Source organism: Ursus americanus, chromosome 11 (genome assembly GCF_024610735.1).
Source record: "Ursus americanus isolate L20-20 chromosome 11, mUrsAme1.1.p, whole genome shotgun sequence".
NCBI classification, from domain to species: domain Eukaryota; kingdom Metazoa; phylum Chordata; class Mammalia; order Carnivora; family Ursidae; genus Ursus; species Ursus americanus.
The window spans coordinates 22,816,128-22,836,435 of NC_142137.1; the positions used below are offsets into that span (position 1 = coordinate 22,816,128).

At 39.6% G+C, this 20,308-nt stretch overlaps 1 protein-coding gene across 5 annotated transcripts in view; it reads right to left on the reverse strand.

Moving 5' to 3' along the window:
• The window catches only part of POPDC1 (popeye domain cAMP effector 1), a 35,594-nt gene extending 15,379 nt beyond the window's left edge, over positions 1 to 20,215 (reverse strand). Inside the window, exons 1-7 of one of the 5 annotated variants that reach the window (XM_045806979.2) lie at positions 20,029 to 20,215; positions 16,153 to 16,389; positions 12,763 to 12,887; positions 9,443 to 9,630; positions 8,602 to 8,710; positions 2,612 to 2,779; positions 1,529 to 1,670 (exon numbers count right to left, since the gene is read on the reverse strand). In XM_045806979.2, the coding sequence (XP_045662935.2) occupies positions 1,529 to 1,670; positions 2,612 to 2,779; positions 8,602 to 8,710; positions 9,443 to 9,630; positions 12,763 to 12,887; positions 16,153 to 16,378 (958 nt within the window). In that variant the 5' untranslated portion in view covers positions 16,379 to 16,389; positions 20,029 to 20,215. The other 4 variants (XM_045806982.2, XM_045806981.2, XM_087865347.1 and 1 more) reach the window with 4 other exon arrangements.
• Positions 20,216 to 20,308: the final 93 nt, after the last annotated feature.

The window sequence follows — 20,308 nt, forward strand, 5'->3', positions numbered from 1 at the left end:
ATTAAGAAGAGTCCACTTGAAAATGCTTATTAACCACCAAACTGTTTCAACAAGGCAGATAATGCATTTGATATGCTAGCAAATTGCAGAGTTTGGTCAGCCTCAGTCAGTACTTTCAAAAGTTACGTCGGAATAAGATACAACCATCCCCCATTTCTCATTTGTGTTACTCCTGAAATCTCCTTTGGGTCCACAACACATTTCTATGCCTAGACTTTGCTTTGGAAGTTTATGCTGAGTACATGGCTTTGCCAATTCCAACCTCTCTATAATATGTGATACTTAACCTTCTTAATCCGATTTATCTAAAGCATCCAGAGTTACAAGATCATTTGCATAAACATTTAGGATTGCTGAATGTGTACCTGTATGTCCTTAAAAGTTACTTCAGATTAACACACAATTGGATACATTAATAGTTTTTTATTTTCTGCAATGGGAGAATTTGTCTGACTTTTTGCTACTTCAAATGAATTTGTTCCAAGTTCTTCTTATACTATCATTCTTGGAATAATTCTTAAAATAATTTAGTTTCTCTCATTTTACTTACTAATCTTCAACATCTGTGTCTTAAAATGTTCCTTACTTAAAATATTTAAAAATGATCTAACCTATAGGACAATCTTGGAAAACTTGCCTCTCGGTGTCTGTGTGTGTGAATGAGGTAACTCACAAGGGTGTTAGGTGTTGGGTGGTCTCCTTCATCCTCAGGAACATTCCATTACCTGGTCATCTGTTAACTCTTGGGGCTCACAACTGAGATAACCAGTCAGCAGTAAAACACCCAGCAGTTGTTTCTCATCATCTTCTTTTTTACCAAAAATTTATTTACCACTTTTATTTCCGATCGATATTCAGGTTTGTCCCAGAATTTTACAATTGTAGAAAAATGCTGGAATGAATAGCACTTGATGTGGTATCATTTGCCATAGAGCATATATAGGGTAAATCTCTAGCAGTGTCATTTCTGTGTCAAAAGGTGTGTACATTAAATTTTAATACGCATGTCACATTTCCATAGAGGCTGTACACCTATCGTCTCCAGACAGTCAAGAATTCCTGCTTCCTGGCTGCTTTACCACCACAGTGTGCTATCAATCTATTTAATTGGCCAATAAAATCTCCACCAATAAAACGGATTATTTTGTGTGTGTTTATTTATTTATACACATTGCTGGGTCTAGGCTTTCACTTGAACGAAAATCATGAAAACGACGAAGCCGAATGTCCAGCAAACCATACGGACTCTTTCACGCTATCCCAGTGGACCAGTATTTAAGAAGACTACATGGCAAAACAAGCCAACAATCTCTGAAATTTGAAATAAGGACTAAGAGTTCTCATGTTGGATTTTGGCTCAGGTGCAACATGGAAAAGGAAGAGCAAGAAAAAAAGTATTACTTTTGTTGATCCTTTAGGTTACCAAATTGTTCCTTGCAAAGCTATTTTTCTGATCATGGTTGTCATTTGTCTATTTCCAATGACATCCAGAGGAATCCTGGAGGGTTCTCAGGTCAGGATAACTTACGGAGAGAGGACATGCTGGAGGTGCCCCGAAGAAACTGGTGTAAGCCATCGTCGCTGTCGCTGGAGCTGGCGATACTGTTCCTCATTTCCAGCATGGAGATCTGTGTACACAGGCTGAGCTGGTGTTCCAGCTTTTTGGCCTTCTGCAAAGCAAAGGTTTAAGGTCTCTGAGATCTATGAGACTTAGGTCATATATTCCCTGTAAATAGCATTTATTTTTTCCTTGAAATAAAAAACTATCAGGTACATAGTAAGTGGCCAAAAAATGTCAGCTATAACTTTTATTATAAGCTATCACTACACATACGTTACAAAAATTTAATATACTCAGTAGCTTATTTATTAATTTGAAAAAATAAGCGCCACCCTGATCTGATAAAGGGCCTAGACAAGAGGACTTTAGAGAGCATCCGCCCATATGCATAGTTCCTGGAGAACAGCACTTACCACAGAAACAATGTTCTGCAATGTCTCTTCTGTCATCATTTTAATTTCCTTCTAAGCAAATGTGGGGAAATGAAGATCACATTGCAAACTGGAGAGGATCCATACAGCTCGGAAATTCCTAACTGAATTGCCACAGGCTCCCTCCTCTCCGTCCCTTGTCATTTACGGGCTTTCTGGAAGGGGGCTTGACCAGAAGGATGTCCAAAACTGGAGGACATCAGCATTAAAATGCCAACTTCTGCTCACTGGAGTTTGCCAGTGCTTCTCAGTCTGCAGCCTCCCTGCTACCCCCTGCCTTCCTGGCCTCCCCTACCCCATCCCTCCCTCCAACTCGAGTACCATCCTCCTTAGATTGATTAAAAGACTCTATGAGAGATCAGTACCACATCACCACAAATGGAGGTCCCTGAGATTTAGAGACACCTCATGAGGCAATGACAAATATAATAATTATAAAATCTTTCCACGCTCTTGAGAAATGATTCCCTTGGAGGATCTCTAAATTACAAATATCTCCACTTTACTTAACATATGATGAATTAATGAAAATTCAGAAAAATATGTATTGCATAAGTGAGATACACCTCACTATACGTATTTGTTTAACAAAATAAACACACTCAGAAAAAACACTTACTTTATCATTTAAGGTGGGATCATTCAATGAGTAGAGCTTATTTGTAATGTCTTTTCCTATAAGATACCTAAATATTTCATATAGAAATGGTTCTGATTCCAGAAAGTAAGTTAATCTTTCTCTTGACCAGCATAAAAATCTGCAGTTATCATCTGCAATGATGGTGACCTGCCCGAGAAACAGACATAGAAAGAAAAAAGTATATCTATGCATATGAATTATGACTATGATAATTTTGGGGGAAGGTAGAATAGAATAATTTGGTGGATATTATTATAGCAATGATTTGTCATATTAAATTAAAGCAAGATCTATACACACAAGCTTCTACAGCTATTATAAAATCACATTTAAAATCGGTTTAAAACCAAGAAATCTGCAGACTACAAGCAAATTCTCCAAGTTTTGTTGTTGTTCTGTTTTGTGAGGTCTGGTGTTATAGATTGTACTAGACCAATGTTCCAATTAGATTATGGTTGAATATGTCTTTACACCCTGATGATTACAACAGAGGTTTAAGAATATGGTTCAGGCAAAAGAATTGAGGTAAGATCCCTGAGGCAAGTTATAGATGAAAGACTTGCCTCGCCCACCTTACAAACACATCCTGGAGAAGGAGAAAACCGACTCATGCCAACTGGTTATAGAATGCAGGCTGTTAACTGAGGGATATGGCCAGTGAGGGTCCTCATCTGGGTCCTTTTGTCATAGGTATTTCTTGAGTGTGACCTTTCAGGACTAGCTCCAGGGTACTGGGGATTCACACAGGGATACCCCAGGTAGCTCAGAATTGAGAGACCATATCTTTACCTTGAACACTGTTCCACAGGAAAATGGAAAACCCTATAATTACACCGCACAGAGCTCGAGATTCTTCAAATAAATCCCTTCTCCAGAGTGAGGGGTTATGCCCTACAGCTCAGTGTCAGGAAGCCCTTCCTCCCATGCAGGTCCCCGTCATCAGTGAGTACTCCTCCTCTGGGCTCCACGTGGCACTCAAATCACAGAACCCACACTCATCTGGGGACACATCTGCTCCACAGGGCACTCTGATGGCAGGGACTATGCATCTTCATGTCTGAATGCCCAGCTTGCCACACAGAGTGGTGCTCAGCGTACATTTGTTATATGAAAGAATAACAAATGAACACAAGTACTGTTGAAGGCAAACTCCATGTTTATATCCTCCACATTAAACCCAATGCTGGTCCAAGTAAATTCATAAAGGGTTGAATCAACATGGAATTGTTATCTGAGCCTCAGAGCAAATATTTCCAAAGGCACTCTTTCCCCTTGGTTTGTCACAAAATTAAACGTAGTCTTGATGATGAGGGGGTATTTATGTCTACTAAAAGAGAAAATGGAAAACCCAGCTTCTCAACTAATATCAAGAGCTGAAATGTGACCTTTAGCAAATTACAGGGTTTGGCTACTTTAAAAAGTGGGTCAGTATTCCTGGAAAAAAAAAGTTTGCACTTCTTTATTATATTAAGAGTAGGCATCTCCAAAACCAAACACATTTGGATTCAAGACATGCAACACCAGCTCTATGACACCATATAAAACTAAATTCTACTCATTCTTTCAACATGTATTATGTACTTATTTTTTGCTAGATACTGTTAAAGGCATGATATTACAATGTGAACAAGGAAGCCAAGAGCCTTGCCCTGGGAAGCTTACATTCTAGTGAAGGAGGCTGATAATAAACAAAGAAATATGATACCCTTGGTGGCAATAAGTGTTTCGACAAATATAGAACAGGGGCAAGGGCAGAGAATCTCCAGGGAATGACACTTACACATACTACCACTCACTTCATATATGTATTGCACTTTTAAACATTTAGGTGTTTTTACATCTGTAAGTAAGTGCCTCAAAATTGCCTTTCAGATAAGGCAAGTAATACTCTTCCTCATTTTTCAAATGCCAAATGACCAAAACCAAAAAACTTTTTCATGAACACATGTTGATTAGTGGTGGAGTGAGTATTTCTGACCTCCAGCCCAGACAGTTTCCCACCAGGCCAAACCCTACCCAATGTGTCCAATATTCAGCAACACAATCACATTGAAAGTAATTCAGCTAAGTGACCACAAGGTCAGCTCAGAGTCCATCAAGAGTCCCTCATATAAAGAACAGCTGAACACAATGTCATGAAGCCTACATTCTAGTGGAGGAAGCTGGCAGTAAGCAAAGACATCTGACCCCCACCCCCTGCAAAAAATTTTTTTAGGAAGAGAAGTATAGTCAAGCCAGTACTGAGGAGTTCCCAGAAACACTAAGAAATGGGTAAATAAACACAGGCAACTGAATAATATTCCACAAGAGTAATTCAAGAAAGTTGAGCTCTGGTACTCACTATAGCACAGCCCTGTAGAAAGGGTTAGGAGTGGGAGGTGCCTTCCTTTGGTAAAGAGGTCATCCATGCACATATAAGTCATGTGCAGTGGGGAAAGAAATGAAAAGAGGAGTTGGAAGTCATCCAGGAGAAGAAAAAGGAATTGCACCTAGATGACATATAATGCATTTAACTTCTTTTCAGCTATTCCAATAACCTCAAGTTTCCACAGAGGAAATAATACTTCTGATACTATCATTTGCTTAGCAAATACATTTCTTATTGACAGTTGAAAAAGACTTTAAACGTGTTTAAATTATTATTAAATTTAGATTTAACAACATTATTCAAGTAATAAGCTATACCTACAGTATGTACGAGTAACTTGCAAGTCCATAAGTGCAGGCCTTTAATTGGAAGTGTGTAGTTAGCATATTGACTGAGGTCATTTTACATGATGGCTAATGCTTCATTGCTGCCAAATAGACATTTGTGTTTAATGATTTCCTGTCACAACAGCCAAGTAAAACATATTTTAATGAGGAATTTCTATAAAGCAATATAAGAATTTTTAAAGCTTCTGTAAAATAAATTTGCCTCTTCAGTCATTAGTGCCATGCTTTAGTTCTGGGGAAGAATTTTACTGAGGAAATAAAAGCAAACATGGCAATGGGAGATACAAAAGGATCTCTTTCAGGGAGAGAACTGGACTAAGTGTTTGCTATCGGGTTTGCCTTGATTACGTCAAGACACTAGGCCTGTCCCTCCCTTTAGATTCCACACCCTCACAGAATGAGAAGACATGACATGAGAACAAGGGTGTCTGAGGGAATTGCCAAATGTGTCAGGACTGGAAACAGCAGTTCAACAATATGACCGGTTGACTGTCCTCAAGGGAGAGTTTTATTTTCTTCATGTATTGTATAACATTTCGCACATCAGGAACGTGAAAATGTCCCAGGACTGGTCTATTCAACCAATGCTTAGAGTTCTCCTAAGCACCAAAATACAGTACAGTCAAAGCTGGCAGATTACAGTGCCTCACAGCCTAACCAAAAGATTTACTTAATACTAAGATAAGGGTTGGTTTAAATACAGGTGAAAATTTAGTGTTCATGTATTTCTCAAGGGCTGGGATCCCCAAGACATTCTTCTTCCCTTAAAGTCAATAAAGCTTTGGTTTTTCAGGCTTCACAGCACAGGATGTGCAACTGGCCAGGGAAAAGCAATAGTGGGAGAGAGAATACAAAAGATAAATGTGAAAATGGTAAAGCTCACTTGGCATAAAACAACTGCACAAAGAAGAAGAAACCAAACACAAAAGACTACTTCCGCCTTTTCTAATAAAGACATCCAAGAGTCTATCAAGAGTTCTAAGCAGCAACTTTGGTGTGTGAGTACCAAAATGGCTGTAAGCGTCTCTCGGGCACCTGGGAGTTCAAGTTCAGAATCTGTTTTTCAGCTCTGTCACTGTGCCTGTCGCAATCGTCACACATGTACCCAAACAACATTTGCTGTGCAATTTTGAGAGATGGTCATTGAGGCCACTTGCTTTTCTTTTCTCCTTCCACCTTCTTCTATAATTCATTAGCACCCTTACCAAAGATGAATTTAAAGAAATAAAAATTCGAAGGAAGTCGCTCCTTGTCAGAACACTTTTAATTGTTTAGAATTAAAGAAAAACGAGAGTAGCAGGTAAAAAGCATGCAGGTGGAGAAGTCTGACCACTGACACCTTCCAGGCTCCTCTGCTATGGGCACAGGTACTAAGACGTTAGAGCAGGTGGCATGTTTCATTTGGGAACGTGGTTCAGAAAGAGGCTCTATATACTCCTACACAGATGTGCAACAGCTGTTTTTACTCTCGAGTATCTGCCAACGGGAACATCTTGCAAACAATCAAAACACAATCTCTCCCAAGGGTTTATTCGGATGGAGCCTGCTCCAATTGTGCAGGACACAGGTCCCAGGATGCTAAAGTAGTTTTTACCCATCGACCAATCAGAAGACGCCACACCACACTCTGTGCAGACAAAAGACGGCTGGTGTTGGAAAGTCTAAATAAATATCTTTTCCCAGCTACGGTACCTCGAACTTGGTCATGATTTTGAAATCTCCACAGCAATTATCAGGAACATTTCTCAACTACCTAATCCCAACTCCTAGTCCCCAAGAAGAAACTGTAGCTTGTAGTAGGAATTCCTTTTTGTTAACTTAATATAATTTGAAGTCCAATGGAAAAGATAGTACATATTCATATCCCTGGTCTCTCAGGGAGCACTTGCTTCTAGAAACAAAGGGGGTTCAGTTTCCACCCCCTCTCCAAATTCCAGTCTCTTCGGGGTTATACTGAGACTGAGTTATTGTGTAAGGCCCTTGCTACTCTACACAGAGAAATGGATGCAGAAGATAAATGGGCTTTGGAAGAAGAAATTGTAAAGAGGGCAGAGGAAAGAAGGAGAGAGGAACGCAGTGGCTTTGTACCAGTTTGTAGATGGTGGTGATTAACAGTGCAGTAAGAACATAAGTCTCAGTACACAGCCGACCCTCACAAACACAAGGTGAGAGTGTAAATTCAAGAAGCCACAAAATAGCATTAGCTTTCCACTTATGTATCTTAAGCTTAGCCAGCACGGGAACAGTACTACACCCCGTTAATGAACTTACATGAGACCCTGTAGTAAATACACATAACTTTCACAGGTTATGTGGTTATTCACACCTGCTACTCAGGCAGAATAGAAGTGGGGGAGGGCTCCAATCAATACAACTCAACTCAATTCAACTCAACCGTATGTCTGTAAATTTTCCCTTCTCTCTCCTGTGGCCTCCCAGATTGTATGGCGCCTCAAAATGACATTCAAAAATAAGACGTGTCATCAAGAAACACTGTCATTTCCTCCCTGAGGTGATAACCTCCCTTCTATTCCACTTCCTACCTATACACATAACACTCTTGCCCAGGATCTTCTCAGGATATTTCCTTACTGCTGTTCATCCAGAGGCTGAGACCCAAGGAAACTCTCACCCATTTTCTTGGTTACTTTCCCATCAGTCAAGTGGGGAATAAAATAAGAGGGCTGGACACTTACAGAAAGAATCAAAACAAAGTGCCACGTAATGGAGCGATTTTTAACTATCAAGAACTTCATCCTTTGCCCTTAAAGTATTCATTAAATATAAAAGAGTAAAGTGATAAGTTTTTTCAAAAGGATTAACAAAAGAAGATCTCTCAAGCAAAGCCAGTTTCTGTTCTTTTCCCAATAAAAGTAACCAATTATATGTTTTAGGAACACTGATTATCCACAACTGACATTTTCCTTTTTTCTCATAATCAAAGCACTAGATGTTTTCTACAGAAAAATTATAAAAAATTCAATAAACCAAAAGGAGAAAAATAAAAAAGCAGTCAAACTCACAACCCAGAAATAACAGTGTTAACCCTATGGCCAAAGAAGGATGTATCTTTCTAGATGACTTTTTATGCACATAGAGGTACTATTTTGTTTAAGTTTTATGAAAACGGGGTCATGCTGCATGTACCATATGGTAATCTCTTTTTTCAATAAATCACTTTTCTATTACTATCCTCTGGTATCAAATGAGACATGAACTAGTTCCAATCTTCTGAAAATCATGATAAAACATACCTGGAATTTTTCACCTTTGTGCATCTGAGTTGATCTAAATTCAGGAGAATCTATAAAGGCACAGGGGTAAATGTTATGCAGAAAATGTCCTCGATAGGAAACCTTCATTCTGATAACAGAAATTAATGTTAATAAATGCATAATATTTCACAAATAACATGACGATCCTTAATCTTATGGGTTGGTATTTTGTACTAAAGTTTTAAAGACTCCACAGAGGACAAACATACTGAAAAGCATAAATATTTACTTCAATAGAAATCTCACCAACAAGAAAAAAAAAAAAAAGACAGGTTCCAGTATTGAACAGACATGTGCCTTCCAATGGTTATCATTGCTCATATAGCTAGAGTGACCATAAATTTATTACTCAAAATCAGATACTTTTGAGATGGAAAAGGCTGGTATTAATAATTGTGGTAGAACAGTATATACTGGCTCTCTCCTGAGAAGACTGATATTTCTAGAAGTTCGATTTTTCTGATATTCAAAAAATAAACAAATCACCTATGAAATATGCACAAGCTTCTGGAAGTTTAATGCCTAACTTAAACCTACTTCAATGTTGACTCATTAACTGAAAAAAAAAAGAAAGGGTCAATAAAAGTTCAAAATGTTCACAGGTGGAAATCCTAACATGTACAAGATTCAATGTAGTCAATTCTATATACTCTAACCTGTTGCTCTGCAGTGTCCTAAAATGCAGCTGAAAATGGGATTTCACCACCAACAAACTCTGTGACCTGATGATCTGTATCATTCCCTTCCAGTCATTCCCTACCCAGGGGACATGAGACGATTCAAGGCAAACTGGGAATTTCAATTTCCAGAGAGCACTTACTTCCCCTTCAGGAGAATACTCAGACGGTCGTCGACTGAGGTTTTATCCTCCGCAGCATACGTCTGGCCCTTTTTTAAGGTTTGGATCATACAAAACTGGCCGGTTAATCTTCTGAACAGATCTGGAGGCACACGGAGTGGTTCAAATAATCGGCGGTAGATGCCACTGAGCTCCTTCTCAATCTTTACCTGAAACGCAGCAATGACCAGATGTTACCATAACACAGCAACACCGAAACACTGGTGTCTGCCGTCTCCATCCAGGTTTGGGAAGAGACAAATCTGCAAGACGCACCATGGCCTTTCTGCACTTCAGTCAATGGACTCGTCCGCAGATAGTAAGCAGTGACAAGTTTAGATGCTCAAAGGGCACTTCTGCAGTTAAGCAACTCTAAGAGCATATGGAAAAGATTTGCACTACTGATCACATCTCTTCCCATGCGCTGTAGAGCAGCTGTGGAGGTTCTCAATGTTAACCACAACACAGACCTTTCCAATGTTAGCATTTCCTATAAATAACATGAAACCTTTTTGTCCTTGTAACAATTTTGTTTCACAGAAAGAAATTACGTGAGCTTTTCAATGTTATAGCAAAACAATAAACATAAAATAGGAATCAACTTGGGAAAATTTATGAAAATACAGGCATTAAGCATTTTGTAAGTATTATTTAATGCATCACTATAGGAAAACAAACATCCACAGCTGTGGATGTGATCATTGCTTCTGATTTATTTATTCTGAAGCCAAGCGAAGAGAGTAAAAGGATTTCAGTGTAGCAATTTCATCCTAAACTAAAATACTCTGTAGAATGAGAACCCACTGAATTAAGTCTGGCTACTGGAGGAAGGGAAAAGCAAAATGGCTGAATCACCTCTGCAGTCAGACAAGACCCAGATCATACACCATATTTGGGCTCAGCATTAGCCTGGGAAAACTGTATAGCATGTGAATGAACTTTGGGGTTCAGATGATCGTCTATCCCAATGAAATCTATGACAGCCACACTCTTAAAGCTTATAGATCCAGCTAATGATAGCCACTCAGCAGTCATTACAGCCTTTGTGATGCTCTTGCTCTCTTTCATTTTAATAAAGAACCAGCATTTATATTTTTCAAAAAAGTAGGCTTACAATATGTGAAGAAACAAAAGCACAGGTACTGGGTGAGGGTTTTACTTGATGCTACTACCATCACATCAGCAACTTCTGAACTTATGTTCAGAACTTGGGATTCCAGCAAATTCTGATATTCAGAAATTATAATCCTCATTATTGCTACCATCTACCACCACGTCAGAGGTCTAGTAATGAGTGTTTAAAATAGTTTATTCACAAATATGTCCCACTTTCAGGATACACACTAGCCAATGTGGCCTAGTAATGGACATAGGAACTGGAAAATCTATTGGCTCAAATACATAATCCGCTCATTCTGCAAGTCTTAGCTCAAGTCCCAATTCCTTCATGCAGCCTTCTTAATTCTTCTTGTGAAAGCACTCATCAACTGTTTTTTTGAGCACTTGTTATGTGACAATCATGGTTGACAGGAACTCGGAATACAACAATAAGGTGGTAGATGATATTATCATTCCCAACTGTTTGCTGCTCCCATCCCCTGTACAAGGATTATCCATCTCCTAACCCCAGCCCATTCCCACGCTATCACGCTTGGCCATGTCATTTGCTTTAGCCAATGGAATGTGAGCAAAAGGGACGTATGCTCCTTCTGTGCAGAAATTTTAAGAGATACTGGGTCTTTGCCTTTTGCTCTCTTGTACTTTTTCTCTCTGCCATGAGAATGTATGTCTAAATAGAACTTGCTGCTTCAGTAGAGACCCTGAAATGAAGACACAGCACAGAATCACAGTGGACACACAATTGCTAGAGTCCACATATATGGGGGGTGAGAAAAAGGACGTATCACTGTTATTTGTCACTGAGATTTTCAGGTTGTTTATTACACAGGCTAACTTAGAGAAAACTAATACAGTAAGCAAAACAGACTGGGTTGCAATGTTTGGGGAGGTTACAACCTAGTAGAGTGCCTATAACATGTATCATCTATATTATTCGAGTGATCATTTCCTGTGAAATGTCTTGTTTTCTAAAGTTTTCCGTGCATATGTCTGGCTTTGAACATAAGATGAGGACAAGTGCTGTATCTTTTACCTTACTGAATACCTGGTTGTCTTTGAACCGTTAGTAAACAATGTAGGGAGGGATTTCTAGAAGAAGTGCTTTCTTTTTTTTTTTTAAGATATTATTTATTTGACAGAGATAGAGACAGCCAGCGAGAGAGGGAACACAAGCAGGGGGAGTGGGAGAGGAAGATGCAGGCTCATAGCGGAGGAGCCTGATATGGGGCTCGATCCCATAACGCCGGGATCACGCCCTGAGTTGAAGGCAGACACTTAACCGCTGTGCCACCCAGGCGCCCCTAGAAGAAGTGCTTTCTTATCATATTTACATCTTTTTGTTCTTAGAATGACTAAGGAAATACAACAAGATGAATCAGTTGGAAAAAAAAGTTAAATACTAGTGTTTTGGCAACACCCTCCCAAAATGATGACTTCCTTAAATGAATATTTGGGGCATAATGGAAAAAAAAATAAAGTCATTACATTTACAAAATAGCAGGAACTATTTGTAAATCATTAGTATGTTCAAGGAAGTGGCCCGGTGAGTAATTAATTTTACAGCTGGGCAAAGATATTTCCAAGTGACATTTAAATATCAATAGACAAAAGAAATAATGAAGTTAAATGACAAAAAAGGTTCTCTCATGTCCAAATTGCCTTAATGATGTAAAAAGTTTAAAAAACTCATTTGTAGGGGTGTCTGGGTGGCACAGTCAGGTGAGTGCCTGACTCTTGGATTAGGCTCCGGTCGTGATCTCTGGGTCATGGGGTAGAATCCTATGTGGGCTCTATGCTGAGTGTGGAGTCGGCCTGAAACTCTCTCTCCCTTTCCGTCTGTCCCTCCCGCTTGCACTCTCTCTCTCTCTAAAATAAGTAAATACATCTTTATTTTATTTTATTTTATTTTTTTTAGATTGGATGGCAAGAGAATGTTTAATTTTGTAAGAAGCTGCCAAACTGTCTTCCAAAGTATCCATACATCTTTATTTTAAAAAGACTCATTTGTAGAACAAAGTTCATGGTATTCAAATATTTCACATTCAGACATATATAAACAAAATCAGAGCAATGATATTAAAGGGACTAAGGATGTTAGATGTTCATTCTCAAGTCTGAACAAAGCACTTCAAAAGCTTTGTGGCTTTAAAATCTCTTCCTTATTAATTGATTTTAATAATTACCGGTCTTTTCTTGTACAAAAGATATGACAGATGCAAAATGTTGACACCCAGGAACACGGAGTTCCAGACCATGATATCCAAGGCACATCGGTAGAGAGTGGCCCAGACAATATAAAGGGTGCATCCTGTTGAATAACAAAGTCAACGTGTTAGATGTCTGGAATAGCGTCAGCATGTAGCTTAATAAATGTTATCCTCTGTATATAAAAAAAAAATCCAAACACATCTTAGAAATACTTAAGTCAGGGACACCTGGGGGGCTCAGTCGGTTAACCATCCGACTCTTGATTTTGGCTCCAGATTCCCTCCCCCACCTCTGCACTTCCCCCCACCTTCCCACCTCCCCTCACCCCAGCACCGCTCTGCACCAGCCCTGGAACTTACTTGGGATTCTCTCTCTCTCCTTCTGCCCCTCCCCCTGCTTGTGCAGAGCTCCCTCTCTCTCTCTCTCTCAAAAAAAAAAAAAAAACAAACAAACAAAGCCAAACATCACATTAAGTTCTATTTTTTGTCTTATTACCACAAAAGAAAAAACGTGCTTTGTTGTAGAAAATTTATATAGAAAATATTTTTTAAAGGGGGAAAAATCCCATAATTCTACTACTTAAAGAAAACCATTGTTGATATTTAATAATTCCTTACAGTCTTGACGCATTTTTACCAGATGGCAAATCTACAGTACATAACATTTTGAAACCCACTCTCTCTTATTTTACTTATTGTAGTAATTTCCCTATTTTGTTAAAACTCTTCATATACATAGTTTTTAATGACTGTAACTGATTAAACCCTAATTTATCTAACCATTTCCCAACTGGTAAACAGATGAGATTTTTGGGGTGTAATTTTTGATACATCACTGAAACATCTTTATACATTAAGAATTAATGTTTTTCTGACTATTTCCTTAGGGTGGATTACCTGACAGTAAGTCAAGGAAATGAACTTTATGGCTTTGGTGAGAATGAAGAATTGTTTCCCAAAGGTACACAGATATTTGCAATCCTATGAGTTGGGAATGCCACTATCCAGTTGTTAATATCATAAAATTTGAAAACTCTTAATTTGATACTGAGGAATTCCTCAGTATGTTTTTTTGTTTTCCATTTCCATGATTATTGGTGAGTCCAAATATTTTACCAAAATTTTCTAACCATCTGAACTTTTCATTGATGATTTTCCAGTCACCTATGGAAATTTTCTTGCTTTTTATCAATTTTCTCACTTTAGGAAAAATATCCCATTTTCTTTTGATCCATTTTTGGTGGGAGAGTCAATATATATTTTTAATTTAAAATAAAATGATCAGTATAATATAAATAACAACATACATGCACATAAAAGCTCACCTCCCACATTAAAAAGTTATCCATTTGCAATTTTTATTTCATCAGAATGATCTGGTGCATTTGAGTAGACCAAAATGTAAAACTTTATAAGTTTTTAAAATAATATTTCATAGCAAATTTTGTTGAATTTTAAAATATTATTACTTAAAGAAGACAGGGAAAAAGAATGCTTTGACTGGGAACATGAATTATAGTCCTGGTTCTGCCACATTCTCTCTCTCTTAATTTTCAATTAGTCATTTAACTTCTCTAGGTTTCTTCTTGTTCAGATTAGATGATCTCCTTGGTCTGTCCTACCTCTAAAACTGTGTCTTAAAATTTATAATTAGCAGGATGCCTGGATGGCTCAGTCTGTTAAGCGTTTGCCTTGGGCTCAGGTCCTGATCTTGGCATCCTGGGATCCAGCCCTGCCTTGAGCTCCCTGCTCAAGGGGGAGTCTGCTTCTCTCTCTGCCTCTGCCCCGACCCCTCCCCTGCCCCTGCACACACACTCTCGGTCTCTCTCTCTCAAATAAATAAATAAAATCTTTAAAAATTTTATAATTAGCCTTGGCCTTTTTATAGGGTGTGGTTTTGTTTTGTTTTTCATTCAACACTCTCTAATGCTGCAATCCCTGCCTTACTCAGAGGTAACACGGCCACAAAAGTCCCACAAGCTTCTAGCTTCCCTTCCAGCCTCTTCTTATTTTATCTATCTATCTATCTATCTACTTATTTATTCATTTTGAGTATAGTTGATGCATAATGTTACATTAGTTTCAGGTGTACAGCATAATGATTCGACAAATTGATACGTTATGCTGTGCTCGCAAGTGTAGCTACTGCCTGTCCCCGTACAACACTATTATAGTATCACTGACTATATTCCCTATGCTGTGCCTTTTATTCCCATAACTTATTCATTCCCTAACTGGAACCCTCTCACTTCCAGGCTTTACTTTGACCATTCCTTGTAATTTTTCATGTATTCTAGGCATAATGAGCTACTCTTCATTCTCCTTCAGTAGGCTGACTTTCCTCTCCTCTGTGCCTTTTACCTGGATACCACACACACTCACACTCAGATAAATCCGGTTCAGCTTCCAAAAGCCAGCTCCAGTGTCATCCCCTCAGTGTGACCTTGTTCCACCTTCCTGCTGAGCCTATCACCCCCTCCATTTCTCCCTGGCCCTGGGAGCACACCTGCAGCACAGCATCCAACATCTCACACATGACTGTCCACCTGTTCCTCTCCAATCCCCCAAAAGTAACTTTTTCAAAGATGGACACTGCCTTCTTCAGTCTTTGTCCGACAAATTATAGGTGCTCAAAAATGCACCTGAATAAATAAATCACCAAAGGAACAACCACACAGAGAGTGATGTGTCAAGAATCACTGGCTAAAATAATTCATTCAATTGTTTCCATATTTTGATGTGAATCAATTTAACCTGCTTCATCAGGATTACTGGAGCCCTCAAAAATGTTTTACTTGAACTGTTGTGTCTGGGAAATGGCTTTTGTTCCCAGGGTCACATTGTAGGCCATAAGAAATGCCTATACAAATAACAGTGGTTAAGACTGGATAGTACTTACTATGTGCCAGGCACTATTAGAAGTCAAATATCACACATACACGTGTGTGCATGCACACACACACATGTTCATTTAATTCTTACAACAACCCTAGGAGGTGGTACTATTTTTACCCTTATTTGACACATGGGAAAACTGAGGAGTAGAAAGGTTCGATCACCTGCCCCAGTTACACAGTTAGCAAGTAGTGGAACCAGGATTTGGATCACACACTCGTACGTACAAATGGAAATTTTGCTATCTGGAAAATCTAAACAATATGGAAAATACAGTCTTATCTAAAATAAATAAGGGCATGTAAAGGCCTATGTTGCAGGTTACCTGATATATGTACTGCTAATTCGCTGACAGAGACCCAGATTTTTGGAATGCTATAGACTGACAAGAAATGCCCTGAAGTCCCCAGCACAAAGCCCATCTGATGCCAGTTACAGAGAAGTTACAAACGTCTCAATTAGGTATCTTACCTATAGCTAACATTCCCCTAAGGAGTATCATATGAAGGTGAAGAGTAGTTGGAATAACCAACCCAATGGTGAAAAAAATATTTGCTACATGAAAAACTAGGTGATGTATCTCTCTCCAGTTTTCACATGTGGTCTCATTGGAAGGCACGGGTATGATACTTTCTAACTCAGGTGTAAAACCTATTGCAGTTGATTGTGTCAAAGGGCTGGACTCGGTATAATTCATCTTGAAAATCCCTGTAAAAACAAAGAAACAAAAGGACAATCATAAAAATGGCAGCTGTATCTTACTACCGCTATAGGTATTGTATCAAAATGATTTCTGTGAACTAAATGTTGGTAGATAGACTATTCTGGTGCTTATGAATTAGACTCAGGTTTGAACCCTACCAGTCACATATTAAGTGTTATTACTTTACCTGTTAAATGATGATAGTAATACCTCATTTGACTTTCTAATGAAATGAAATGAAATATATAAAATACTTAGCATAGTGCACAACTTCTTACTGATATATATATCTGTATACAAACATACATGGTGGAGGAGAGAGGAATGAGGAATTAACTAGCGTAAAAGACAATCACCAATGTTCATAAACCACAGCAATTACAAAGTCTTCCATCACATTCCCACTATGACACTGAATCCAAACACAGAAAAAATAACTGGGAAAACTGATTTTTTAAGTACTTTCAAAAAAATTAACCCTCTCATATTTACTATATGAAGGCTTAAGATATTTAGAAGGCTCTATTTATATACTGTCATTAAATCATTGTATCATATATATATTCTATATTATCATATGTACACGTAATAAATACATTGCTAATCATTTATATATACACACAGAGATATAAAATTTACTCTTCCTTTCATTGTCCAATTTAAATCTCTACTTTCTTTCCCATAAAAACTCTACTAGGTAGCATGTTACAAATTAAAAAGTAGTAAACTTGTGGTTTACTTATATGTAGGTGAGGTAATGAATATACATTCAACTATTTAATATTAAAATCTGCAGCAACTACATTTCAAAGAGTACACATTTTGCACATGCTTACCTAAACCTTAACACAAAGTGGCACCATTTCCTAACTAAATTACCTGCCCTCCATCTCCGGTACTTAAAAAACTCTTTCTATTATTAATTATTCACATTGGTCCCTGACAAAAACCATGCAGGTTTACAGATTATATGAATTATTCTGTTTCAGAAAAAGAATTCCAAATGGGAACCACAAATATCTTTAAATTTAATCTAATAATATGTCTTTCCATAATAAGGTCACACAATTAACCTTACTTTTCCATTCATCTTTTTTTTCCCATCATATCAAAGTAAAGGTTTTAGGTGGTAGAACAATTGGTACAGATTGGGCATTTTGAAAGGATGTTATTAGACAAATCTGAAAGAATTACACATCTCTTAAGATAATAAAAAAGTCCATGAATTACAAAGTATAAATAAAATGATCAAGTCAATTAAAGATCTCTTCGTAGAATTCTGAAATAGTTCATAAATAAAAGATAAATAGTTGACTTAGATATTGATTTCCTGCAAAAAGGAAAGAAGCTACATAAATTCAACTACTTTCCAAATGTTTAAATCAATAAAAATATTAGCCTATTGGGGTGAGAGGCACCATTATTTGAATAATTCCATTTATACAAAGTTTGCTTTCAAGGACCAAATGAGAATTAATCCCATAATTTCTGCAGGAGGGAGAATGATACTCAAGGTCCGCCCTCTATCACTCACAATCAATGTCAATGTCAGCTTATGCATTAGCATTACCTAAACTAATAATAACTACATTTCTATGGCACTTTGGAATGTGCGTCCACTTCCATTGTCCTATTTGCTTTCCTAACTATCCCGTGTTCTCTATGAAGCAGAGGCGATGTCATATTCATCTAGGTATACCCAAGGCCTAGACTCTGCAAAGAATGCCATAGGTGAAAGCCATACAGAAGGGACACAGACATGACAAACATTTCTAGAAACCACTTTCAGTCTCCCCAAACCTTAGTAGTAAAGACAGGAAAGTGCCCAGCATTCCTGGGACTAAGAAAGTCAGGTTCTATACCAAAAGGGCCTCTGGAGCCACGTAAGTCAAGGAAAGTCACTTCTGCTCCTTGGGTAGGCTTCGTCCTGGGAACAGAGGTGGCTGGACTAGTTGGTCTTTGAAACCTCTTCACATTTTAATAGCTTGAGGCTCTAATACACATTTACATAGTAAGTTAGTTAATACATATTCTCCCTCATATCCACCCCATTACACCTGTATTGCCAACTAATCCACTCTAGCTCAATTTCAGGCTTTTAAAAGTTCTTCAAGTGGCACTAAAGGTACCAACTTCTGCTCCAAGAGAAATGACAGGAAAACTACAACCTACTGAAGAACCAGGGAAATAGCAATAGGAATTTTTAAAAGGTGAGATCATCCTACAACATATTTTGATGCACCAGACCTTATTAAAGATATAGGTATTTATATACATATTTATTTTATTTTCTATATGTATTATAGCTTGTAGAATAGCTAACATTGTATAACACATTTATTATATAATTTATTATTTATTTATATATCTGTTTATTATTTATCTATGTGTATTTATCGCTATGCCAATTTTGAAATGCCAGTTAACTCCTGTCAATAATATTGACTGGATCTTACTAGTTTCAGCTCCCTTTGATCACTTTTAATGGATTTAAGTCGTTTACACTGAACTATCCTCATACAGACAATAAGTCTAAGGAGGAAGACTAGACCAAAAAATTGGTAAACGGTCAGGTCAATTTTGACTGAATCAAGAGAAATTTTCTTTGTCCTATTAATTCTTTAGAATCTAATTTCTTTACCCAGTCTGGTAAAGTCCTGTTTATCTATCGATTTCCAAATAGGTGTCTGCAGGATTAAACAGCTACATGGTGAAACTAACATTAACCCTTCACCAAACTACAAAAAATGAAAAAGCAGCAATGAGCAAAAGTCGTGCTGGCAGACCTGATTCATTCTGTAAAACGAACTGAACCTTCGCAAATCCGGGGAATGGCAAAGGGCATTACGTTGCCAAGAGTCTTTTCGCACTTATTCTTGCGTTTTCAAAGTAAGCAATTCCTGGGACGTGTCTGGCCAACAACACATTTCCCAGTGCTTCAGAAGCCACGGTGCGGGTGGGTGGCGAGGTTCACGGGTTCCCCAGCCATCGGATCTCCCCAGGGAACCCGGTCACCTCGCTCCTTAAAGGAGGATCAGTGTCTACTGTTCCCCTTGACCCGAACGCTCGGGCCACGAGGGGTGTGCAGTGAGCGCCATGCCCCACCTGCCAATCCCAGCGCCGGGCCGGGGCAGGCCACACGGTGCGCCCGGCGGCGCGCAGCCTCCGCAGGAGACCGGGCGGCCCTACAGCGGGCGAGGAGGAACCTTAGTGGGTTAGGGGCCGGGAGCCCCGGGCGTCCAGCCGGACGAAGGGGTGCCCAGCTCACCAAGGGCTTGCCCGAGGCAGAGCGCGGGAACCGGTACCGGAGAGGCTGGAGCGCCCGGGGACGCTGGCGCTGCCAGACCGATGCTGCAGCAGCTGACTCCTGAGGGTCTGTGGCCGTGGACCCCAGACGCGGGAAAAAGGCGGCTTCCGAGAACAGGGAACCCCGCGAGGGCTCGGCCAGGGAGGAGAGGGCAGGGCTCCTGGCGGCCCGGGCGCGGAGAACCCGCAGCCGCCGCGGGGGCTGACAAAGTTGTTCCCAGCGGAGCAGCGATCCAACTTTCGGTTCCCGATTTAGCCCCGGGAGCCCGAGGCTGCAAATAGCCAGGCGCGTGGGGGGGGGGGGGTAGCCGCCGGCAGCTACGCCTCCCGCTCCTTACCTGGCTTGTCCCTGGCACCGAACCTGGGCGGCGCTGGCCAAAGTTTGGGGTGACAGTGGCAGGGCGCGGGGACAGCGACGCGGCGGCTCGACGGGCGTCCGAGGCGAAAGCCTCAGCGGATCGCGGGTCCGGAGCCTCCTTGGCCGGTGCCGGGTCCCCGCGCCGGCAGCGGCTTTGACTAAAATAGGCATCGCGACGGTGGCTGCCCCGGCTGGGGCCGCACCGCGCAGGCGCCCGCCGCCCCGGCGCCCCCCGGCGGGCGGAGCCCGGGGCCTCGGCC